Source organism: Ursus americanus, chromosome 12 (genome assembly GCF_024610735.1).
Source record: "Ursus americanus isolate L20-20 chromosome 12, mUrsAme1.1.p, whole genome shotgun sequence".
NCBI lineage: Eukaryota > Metazoa > Chordata > Mammalia > Carnivora > Ursidae > Ursus > Ursus americanus.
This window is the reverse complement of record NC_142138.1, coordinates 228154-238946: the sequence shown is the minus strand read 5'-3', so window position 1 is coordinate 238946 and position 10793 is coordinate 228154. Positions and strand designations below refer to the sequence as shown.

Here is a 10793-nt window from a genome sequence, read left to right as displayed (position 1 = left end):
AGGGTTCGTGTCTTCATTCGTATGCAGGGTAGCTTCATCTTACTAGGTGGAAGCTACTGTTGTTCTGTGGGGGTTCAACTGTGTGTGGAATGGTGTGTGTGGCTACTGAGTGCCCGAAGGGGTGGACTGTGCCGGTTATGAAGCTACTGTCTTGGAGTTCCAAACGCAGCCTTACATACTCTGCTCTGTGACCCTGGGGCTGGGACTCTGCAAACCACAGTACCTTTGTTGGTTGGCCTTGACAATAAGGGGCATGGGGAAAGTCTGGAATTCAGGAGGAATGGAGACTTCCTTCTTCCTTTCTTATAACCTGATCAGCAACTGCCTGATACCAACAGCTGACACCAGCCTTCAGCTGTTCTCCTGCACTCCCAGACAAGCTTCCCTGTATCCCCCATAGGAGGCACTAGCAGCAGCCAGACAGCCCCCCTCTTCAGGCTCCCGAGCCCTAGCACTATAGGACTCCCACAATCAAGCCTGTGGGTTCTGCTAACCCCAACTTCTCCCCTACATTCCTGCAGCCTTAAGAGAGGCAGCTGTTTCCTGCAGAGATCTCCTCTCAGTTATCTTAGTGTGTGTTTGCTCTTTGAGCCCCCCTCCAGCAGTGTAATCCAGCCCCTTTTGTAAATTCTCTTTGTTGAAAACCTAGCCTAGTTTCTGTTTTCCTAAGTGGACCCTGAGTGACACAAACTATTAGGAAACTGGTACTCACTTTTCGCTGGGGCCGTAAGCCAAGAGAAAGTAAATGTGTAAGTGCCAGGGGTCATCATGAGAGGTCAGCCTGCCTGAGAGGGAGGCTGAGACAGAAGGCAGATCCCTGACATGTTATGTACCTAGCTCGAGCTGTGCCGAAAACCATTCTATCCTCCCGACAGTTTAGTTATCCGGGCTAATAGGTTCCATTTTCTTTTCTTTTCTTTTTTTTCCCCTTAAGCTATAATGGGTTAGGTTTTTGTTGTTTACAACCAGACAAATCCAAATCTCTTCGTCCCCACCCCCAGACCAGGTACCCCACCCCCCAGCCACTGAACAGCCAAAAGCAACCACCTCCTACTGAAAACTTTAATGAAACCAATAAGTTAATAAGTTAACAAAGTGAGGTACTTGCATATCCGAGAACTGGGTTGGTGGGGGGGACCTTAATCGTGGAAGGAGGGAAGGCTTCATCCCAAATCTCCTTTGGTCACAGGGTAATCTCATTCTCCTGCCCCTCTCCACAGCTCTGTCTCTGAGGGGATAGAAGGTGGCTCTCTGGGGACAGTGCAGTGCGGGTGAGGTGAGCCAGGACAGGCTCCATCCAGGGCATGATGGTCACATGCAGAGGGTATGTTGGGGCAGAGGCTGGGCACCGGGGGGCTGAGCGAGATCCAGCCCCAGCCCTGACGCTGGTGCATGCAGCTCCCCAGTCATGAGATGCAGGCCACTGGGCCTGAGCCCCTGGCTCCCTGGCACCCCCAGAGGGTCACCACCAGTCCACTGCACACATCCTCCTGTTCCCTGCATTGGCTTCCAAAAGAGAGACAGAAGGGTAGGGATACCAAAGAGGTGCTGGGGGCCTGAGCGGAGGGGGGAGACTTATGCCAGTATGGGGGGGGGGGCTGCCAACTGAAGTGAAGAGTGAGGTGCGGAAGGAGGGGAAATGGTGCCCGTGAGCGCCAGGTGCACAGCTGGGGCCCGACAAACAGGAGAGGTGAGATGCATTATTATTCTCTCACGGAGGGAGAGTGACTAGGAAGCGGAAGCAGGTCTGATAACCACCCTGGGGAGGGCCTGGGGTCTTTCCAGTGCTGTCTAGGCCCCAGGGGTCTAGGCCTGAGTTGTGCTGTAGGGACACCGAGGAGGGTCCATGCGGGCAGCAGAAGCAGCAGTTAGGGCTCCTGGACCAGTGAGAAGTAGACGTTCTTGAGAAAGGGGAGCTGGTAAAACTCTGAGATGAGGCCTAGAGAGGCCTGGAGTCACTTCAGAGCTCCCTCTCCTACTCGGACGGAGTGGCAGGCTTCCTCTTACTGGATGTCACCCTGCAAGGCCAGTCCACTGGCATCAGCTGCAGAGGCCCAAGGAAGGCTGAACAGCTGTGTGCTCACGTCTCCAGGTGTGTGTGATTGTGTGTGTCAGGGAGTGTGAGAGACTTTCTGCACGTTCGGGGAAACTTCATATGACCATGGGAGCACTGTCCATGGGAGATTTGGAGGCAAAGACAGAAACTTGTGCTGTAAGGTGTCTAAGGGACCAAGGAGGGGAGTGGACATCCAGCAGGAAGAAGGCACCCCTGGGAGGGGATACCTGCAAATGGGAAGAAAGGCCCAAGCACTGCCCTTGGGGAGGCAAGGGAGAAACAGGCCCCATGCTGGGTGAGGAGCAGGTGATAAGCCAAAGAACAGGGATGGGGGTCATGGCCAAGCAGCCTGAGACCAGCTATTGCTGGGGGCCCATCTCCCGACGAGGGAGGGGCAGAGGGACCCCATGGGGGTCCCCAAAGTTGCATATTTAACATAGTTTGCATATATGGTGCCCAGCTGCCTTGTGACAGGGTCCTATGCTTATGGGTACCTTTGGGCACCTTGGGCCCACCCCCAAGTGGGGCGGGGACTTGGCGGGAGGGTTTCTCTGCTCTGTCCGAAGGGCGGGCCAGAGACCTCACCTTGCATAGCTGGAAGATGGGTCAGGGCTCAGGACCCCAGCGCCCCACTCCCACTCCCGGGACAGTGCCCCTGCCAGATAGACCAGCCATGTCGGGCCTTGATGGAACGGGCAGGGCACTGGGGGGCCCAGAGGCGACGGGGCAGCCGCTGCTGCTGCCCTCCGTGCGGCCTGGCATCTCACGCTCCTGAGGTGGGGCGGGTCGCTGGCACCCCCACGGTGGGTATCTCGCCTACCCAGGCCGCCAAATACTGCGTGTGGCCTCTCTCCCCGCAAGGGGGCAAGTTCAAGTAAGAGAGGAGTCCGGAGGCCTCAGAGGGCGGGTCCGAGCGCCAGGCCCAGGGGCCTGCCGGTGCTGCCCCGCCCCTGAGAAGCCCCTCAGTCCATGTTGGTGCTGACCGAGCGGGAGATGCTGAGCGTCTGTGCAGAGACGGAGATGTCCTCGTGGTCCACAGGACTGTGGTAGTCGGAGGTGATGTTGGGGTCGAAGAGCGGCACTTGCACGGTGCCCAGGCTGGCCGAGGTGCCGGAGCGCAGGCAGCGCGAGTAGAAGCCCAGCAGCAGGTCCAGCTTGTGCTCGATGGACTGCACCTGGGGGCGGGGCGGGGCTGGAGGCGGGGCTTGGGGCTGGGGCGGGGCTTGGGGAGGAGCGCGGCCAGGAGGCGGGGCTTGGCCGGGGAAGGGCGCTTCTGGGAGACGCGTCTCCTCCCGGGGGAGGTGCGGCAGGAAAGGCGGAGCTTGGCAAGAGGGCGGGAAGGTGGGAAGCCGGGGTTCATTCCCGGAGGGAAATTTAGTTGTGATTGGTTGGAATAGTCCGGGAGCTAGAGAAAGACAACTGAGGCGGGGTTACACGGCAGGAGATGAAATTTAGACGGGTTTGTCGGAGACCACAGCCACGTGCAGGCGGGGGTTGGCAGGAGAGGGTGGGTTTCTCGGGGGTCGTCTAGCAGGAGTGGGCGGGCTTCCTGGGAGGCGGGGCTGGTCTGTGGGGCCCCGGACGCGTGGGCTCTGCTCAGGCCTCCCTGGCCGGTGTCCTGGGCTGCGGCTCCGAGAAGCGCACCCTCCCCTTGTGCTGGTCCCCGCGGCCTTCCGGAGCCTCTTGGTCGACGACCAGCTCCGCCATACAAGTGAAACTCCATCCCATACTCACCTGCTTCTCCACCTTGACCACGCGTCCCATCATACTGATCTCATCCACCGCCTCTGTGTCGGAGGGCCCCTTGTCTCCCTTCTCTCGGGCCTTCCGGTCCCCGGGCCCCCGGCCCACAATCTGGTCCACCCTGTGGAAGAAAGTAACCGTCAAAGGGCCCAGACACATGCCACCCGCCCCTCCCTCAAGAGCTCTAGGTTACCTGCTGAACGGGGAGACACAGCCTGCACTGGTAGGAGGGGGCCCTTTGGCCCTGACAAATGGAGACTGAGCTGGATAGAGGGGCCGGACCTCTGCTTTGCGGGTTTGCCAACTAGCGAGCAGAGGGACCACACACACAAGCATGACAGGTAAAGCAACTGCCTCCTGGGAAGACAGGTGGGAAATGTGGACTGGCAAAAGAGAGCCGAGCGGGAATGTGAGGTATAAGGTGGACAAGGCTGGAGCTGGTCGCACCTTATTTTTCTGCTCTCCTTCACAGCATGATTCTTGAAAGCCTTATCTCTGCGCCGTCTCCAATTTCTCTCCTCCCTCCCTCTCTCAAATCTACTCCAGTCAGGCTTTCATTCCCACCATCTCCCCAGAACTACTGTTGTCAAGATCCATGCTGCTAAATTTGATGATCAACTCTCAGGCCTTGTTATACTTGACCTTTCAGTAGCACTCGGTACATCTGGCCACCCTTCGTCTGGCGCTTCCGTCATGTGGGGTGGCAAACACCACCTCCCAGTTCTCCTCCTGCCTACCTCACTGACCTCTCCTTCTCACTCTCCCTTGCTGGTTCCTCCTCCTTTACCCCCACGAAACTGCAGGACCCAAGGCTAACTCCTGGGACCTCTTTTCTCTATGCACGCTCACTAGGTGACGTCTTCAGCTGCAGAGTTGCAATTCCTCTGTAAGCTGTTGACCTCAAATCAGTATCTCACAGTCCACACCTCTCCTCTGGAGTCCACACTGCCCAGTCTAACTGCCAGAGCAACACTCCCCGAAGATGTCCGATGGGCCTCATAACCCAACACCCCCCGACTCACCTGAGCCAAATCTGCTGCTCTCTCTAGTTGCCGTCTCTGTGTCAGCAAATGGCGGCTTTCTCCTGTTGCTTGAGCCACAACCCTGGGCTTCAGCCTTGACTCTCTTTGTTTTCCTCTTATACCCCATCAGAAAACCCTGTCAGCTTTAAAATCTATCTGGAGTCTGCACACTTCTCCCCACCCTCACTGCTGCCACTGCGGTCCAAGTCCCCATCATCTCTTGCCTGCAAGTCTGAAGCAGCCTCCTGACTGGTCACCGGGCTTCCACCCTGGATCCCTTATAGGTCACCCTCAGCACAGCACCTAGGGTGCACCTTTAAAATACAGCTCAGATCTTGTCAGTCCTTTGCTCCAAGCTCTCCAAGGCTTGCATCTCCCCCTGGATGAATGCCAGCGTGTGTGCAGTGGCCCACGGGACTTTATACAGTCCAAGCGCCAGGCCAGAACAGACACGCCGAGCTCCTTGCTGGTCCTAAAACAACACCCCAGACACCTGCCCAAGTCTATGCTCTTGCTGTTGCCTCTGAAACCTCTTTACTTAAACAGCCACCGGGCTGGTTGCCCCACCTTTCTTTTATTTTTTTCTCAAATGTCATCTTCTTACCTATTTAAAATCACAAATCCCAATGCCCTAACCCTTACGTTTCTCCTTAGCCTTGATCATCATCTGACATCGTCTAGTCTCACTTATTTACCATCTGTTCTCTCCCACTAGAATACAAGCTCTGTGAGGGCAGGGACTCTTCCTTTCCACCAGAGCCCCACTGCCTGGCAAGTAACAAAAGCCCGACGACTATTTCTTAAGAGAACAAGTGAGTGGATGGGCAGTGAGAATGCAGGCCGCAAGAGGAGAAAGGCAAGGTGTAGGTGATTAGGGTCTTGGTGCAAGAATTCTTCCTATGTGCTGGGTGGAGAGAAGAGGTGCAGGAGGGTTCCAGAGGCAAGAGGTGGGCAGCATTGAGGACAATTTGCCAGTCCCCTTGGGAGATGGGAGATCACTAATTATTTTAATCCTATTCTTTTAGGACTAGGAAACAGTCCTCTAAAGACGTCCCCCGGGGAGTGCAGGTCGGTAGGGTTCGCAGAGAGGACTTGCAGCTGGGTCCTTCTTCAGACTCAAGGCAGGTGCGGGGTCAGGCCTCAGTGGCGCGCCGCAAGCCGGAAGCCTTGCCCAGGCCAGAAACTGCAGCTCCCGCCGAGGCCCGTAGGGGGCGCTCGCGCGGGCGCGGGCCCGGGCCCGGGGGCGGGGGTCTTGAGCCCGCAGTCCTGGCTTTGGAGCTGGGGCCCCCGCCTCACTGCCTGCCTGCACACCCACCGAGCCTGCAGGCTCTTGATCCGGCCCAGCATGTCCAGGTGCCCCGCCGAGTACTGCTCGATGACGTCCTTCACGTCGTATGGTCGCAGTGTCTCCTTGAATTTCCTTTTGGCCACCAGGAATTTCAGGATCCTGTCGGGAGAGGGGGTCTCAGCGGGAGGGGATTCTTCTCCAGCCCCCTCTCCATCCCTTTGCTAACTTTTTGCCCAGCGAGGGCACCTTCTGCTTGGGTCACTGCAAACAGCCTCTGCTGGGTCTCCCAGCCTCCCTCCCTCCCCAGCATGTTCCACCCCCACCCCCTGGACGTCTCTTTGTGTGTGTGTGTGTGTGTGTGTGTGTGTGTGTGTGTGTGTGTGTGTGTGTGTTAACGTGCCTGTATCTGCAGTAGCCTTAGCCTGGGAGGACAGGGACTGGGCCTGGTTTCTCCTTGCGAGCTGGGACACAGGGCAGGCATCTGTGACCACTGGTGATCAAGACAGCTTGGGACAAGACATTTTTGCGTTCACTCCACAGATGCTTGTTAGCGCCACTGTGCTGGACCCTGAGCACCCAAAGAAACATCAGACCCAGTCCCTGGTTTCAGGAGCCCTGTTCTGGAGTGGGAGACAGGACACACAATTATGGGGTGACAAGGGCCATGTCAAGGAATGGAGACAGTGGTCTAGGATGATGAGAAGGGGGAGTCTCAGCTGGGGAGGGCAGAGGACAAGTTTGAGAATGATACCTTCCATTCCCAAGGGCAAGAGGGGGATGAAAAGAGGCTTTCTGGACATAGACAGACATGGAGGCATGTAAGTGAGAGTCCATTCAAAGTAGCTGGGACAGAATGTGAAGCTAAGGGGTCAATCCACCTGGGGAGGTGGGGTGACATATAAGACGACAGAGAAAGAAGCTGGCCTTGAAGAGGAGGCTGGTGGGCAGGGGGAGGACGTACTCTGAAGAGCCCTGAATCCCTGGCAGACATTGGCTGATGGGCGGCTGGGGTGGTGGGGAAGGGTTTCCCCTGCCTTAGCATGATGGTTCTGCCCACCTGTGTGGGGAATGCTCCAGAGGGGCAGAGTCTTGGGCAGGAAGACCAGACCCCGGGGCTGGGCCTGAGCTGGGAGTGGGCAGCTTGGAGCAATTCAGGACTAAAAGGGACTTCAAGGGTTCTGAGTCTGAGTCCAGAATAACTCCCATGGCTTAGACAACGGGCAGGACGGTGGTGCCACTGCCTGAAATGGGAACAGGGGAGGAAGGGCAGGTTTGGGGCATGCTGGCTATGAGGGGTCTGTGGGGTGGCCAAGGAGACCTGACCTGGGCCAGGTGGTGGCTCAGGCGATGTGTTCCACAAGCTGGTCACTTGGAGGGGAGAGACAGCATGTGTAAGGGGGGGTGGGGAGAAGCCTCAAACTCTCCGGGGAGTGGAAGGGGGCCCAGCTGACTGTGATTTTACCAGGAACACAAAACAAAGAGGCTTGTGGGTAGATGCATCAGCCAGAGAGGAGAGGAGGTGAGCCTGGAAGGCCTGGGGGTAAAGGGCGTTTGGGTGGAGACGGAGTCTAGGCCAGGACTCCACACCAAGAAGCTTGGGGGCCAGAGCCATGGCTAAAGGGCTCAGGAGACTCTGGCCCACTCTTGTCAAGGCAGGGAGAGAGCCAGTAGAGCCAGAAGGACAGGGGCTTTCAAACTTGTTTGACCAAGACCCACCATAAGAAATACATTTTACGGGGCACCGGGGTGGCTCAGTTGGTTAAGCATCTGACTCTTGATTTTGGCTCATGTCGTGATCTCAGGGTTGGGGGATCCAGCCCCACAGTCTCTGGGCTCCACACTCAGTGGGAAGTCTGCTTGGGATTCTCTCTCTCCCTCTGCCCCTCCTCCTGCTTGTGCTCTCTCTCTATCAAATACATAAATCTTAAAAAATATATACATTTTACATCAGAAACTAGTACACACACACACACACACACGTAACTGAAATGTAGGTTTCATCAACATTATTTGCCCTTCCTATGGGGGAATGCACTCTGCTATTTTCTATTCTATTCCTTTTTTTTTTTTATGCTGACCATGGCCCACTGAATTGATTTCACTAAGTTGATTTCAAACCATTGTGACCTGTGGTTTGAAAAGCACCGCTCTAGAGGAAGCCCTGAGGGAGACAGACAAGCTGAGGTCAAGATACCCAAGGAGAGAGAGAAACTTTGAGACACAGAAGCAAAAGGAGGATGAAACTGAGACACAGAGTTGGAGGGAAAAAGCATACAGGACAGACGCAGGGAGAGGCAGTGGCTGGTGCACAGCTAGGGGGGAGGAGGGCAGAGACGCAGAGAGGACACTGCGGGTGGAGGAGGGGACTATGGTGGGCGGCCAAGCTTACCGCCCCAGCCAGCCAGCCCTCCAGACGTGAAGAGGATGAGCAAACCCTGCTGGGAGCCATATGCCACCTCCCACCCCACCCACACTCCAGGGTCCCCGCCAGCCAGCTCCACCGAGGGTGCCAGGCGGGCAGCAGCTGGCGTGCCTGGGAGCTAGGCCAGGCCTGGCCATGAGGGCAGGCCCCAGATGGGGAGCAGCAATGGGTGGCAGACGAATTGTGGAGGGTGGGGGCACCTCAGGCCTTAGACTCACCTGACAGAGCGGATGACCGTCTTCACAGCAGGCATGACGTCATCCACTGTGAGCTCACACCGGTAGCTCTTCTCTTCTGCCACTTCCTCCGAGGGGCCCTCTGGAAAGTCAGGGGGTCCAGGTGGTGGCAGCAGAAGGGGCCACTCCCAACCCCTACCACCACCTGCCGAACCAGCCTTAGAGATACCGATAAGGAGATAGAGGCTCAGAAAGGGTCCAGAACCTTCCTGGGGGCACAAGGCAGACCAGGCTTCTTCCCTGGCTGCCTTAGCCAGGGTGGAAAATCCTGGCTTACTGCACGCCTGTCTGCCCTCTGACCAGTCAGAGGAAGAATGTGCCTGGTGGCCACGTAAGTGGGAGTTCTTTTAGGGCACATCTGGTTTGGCCTAAGGCAAATTGCACACAGCCGTGAAGGAAGCCCCACTGGTCCCACCAGGACAGTGAGCCTCAGAGACAAGGGACCTGAGGCCTCTGCGCATAATCACACACAGTCTTATCCTTCAGCCAAGAGGGAAGGACGCTCCAGGGCCTGGCTCCCATGCCCGGCTCTGCTGCGGGGGAAGGCCCTGAAAGCAAGTCCTTCTGCCTCCGGGAGAGAGAAATGCTTCTCCCCGGCTGGTGCCCTGCACGAGGACAGGATGCTATCCTTGCTCCATGGGGGCAGGAGAGGGTGGAAGGTCAGGCAGCTTCTTGGGCAGGGGAGAGGAGGCCCTGGGCACCAGCCATGCCCAGACTCCCAGAGGTCAGCACCTCCCAAAGACTGGTGCGTGGGATTCTGTAACTTTCCAGTAAGTGGCAAAGCCAGGATTCAAAACCCCGGCAGCCTGACTCCCAAAGGCTGCGCTCTTAACCACCACCAAGTGCCACCCTCCGCATTCTCATTTGATTCTTGAACAGTCTGGAGCCCAGCAAAGCAGGTGTTATGACGCCCAGTTCACAGACCAGAAGACCAGTGCCCAAAGATGGTCAGAGAGCAGGGACTAGAACCATCTTTCCACCCCCAGCCCAGACTCTGTCCCTGCCCCACCCTCCACAGCAGGTAGGTCCTGGGGGCTCACCCTCAGCAGAGGTGCGGGGTTTGAGTCTCAGGGAGGCCCGGAAGCGGGTGCGATCGTTGAAGCTCCAGCTCTTCTGCACCTTGGTGGGGCTGGCGGCCTCGCCCACCTGCTCGCTGCTGGGGGAGGTCGGTATCGGCGGGGGGGCCAGGTGCTGCTTGGAGGGGCCTGTCCGTCGCTGAGAGCCGCCCATGCGGATGCGGTCCTTGATGCCCATCCGGCTGCTGGCAGGGCAGGTCGGGTGGGGGAGAGAGCCAAGTTAGCCGGAGCTGGGGGGCGGGTGTGCGTGGGGATGCAGCTGACTTAGGACTTGGGGGTGGCTACTGGGTTTTGCTTCTCCACCAAGTGGAGACTTCCTGGGATGGAACAAGGGTGTGGCGAGGGGAACCCTGACCCCTACAGGAAGCCGATGCAGGGTCAGTCTGAGCAGATCCCCTCCCTACCCCCATCTCCCACCCCTCATTGCACACAGATAGGGGGTGCACAGGAGACAGATGTCAGAGCGGAAGCAGTGAGAGAGACCCAAGAAGGGAGTCAGTGACAGACAGGAGGATGGGAGAGCTGGGCCTGGCTCAGGTGGGTGGGTGAAGGTGGAGTGGCCACCCCTTTGGGCACAGATAGGCTGCTGGGGGATGGAGAAGCTCACCTGGCCATACACACTGAGAAAGGCCTCCAGGTCCTCACTGTACACAGAGGCAGGCTGTGTGGAGTCGATGGTGTGTGTGTGTGTGTGTGTGTATGTGCGCACACACGTGTGTGCACACCATGTGACAGTGTGGGTACCCAGGTACCAGTGTGTCTACATGTGTCAATTTCTATTTTCTTCTTTTCCTGCTGGAGCTCTTGATCCCACACTGATCGGTCAGGTCAGGGTTTAGGACCTGGTCCAGCTTTGCAGGTGGAACATTGCAAAACTCCAAAGGTCGGCATCACACAGGCTTCAGCATAAACGGGGCCACCCAGGGGTGCAATGTGCTGGCTGCAGAGGG

The 10793-nt window shown here is 57.4% G+C and overlaps 1 protein-coding gene across 1 annotated transcript in view; it reads right to left on the bottom strand.

The window, feature by feature from the left end:
- Positions 1–1048: 1048 nt before the first annotated feature.
- Positions 1049–10793, bottom strand: part of KCNQ4 (potassium voltage-gated channel subfamily Q member 4) — a 57964-nt gene continuing 48219 nt past the window's right edge. Inside the window, exons 13-17 of the mRNA XM_087866304.1 lie at positions 9808–10028; positions 8750–8849; positions 6137–6268; positions 3791–3920; positions 1049–3231 (exon numbers count right to left, since the gene is read on the bottom strand). Of these exons, the coding sequence (XP_087722430.1) occupies positions 3019–3231; positions 3791–3920; positions 6137–6268; positions 8750–8849; positions 9808–10028 (796 nt within the window). The 3' untranslated portion in view covers positions 1049–3018. The remainder of the gene's footprint in view (positions 3232–3790; positions 3921–6136; positions 6269–8749; positions 8850–9807; positions 10029–10793) is intronic.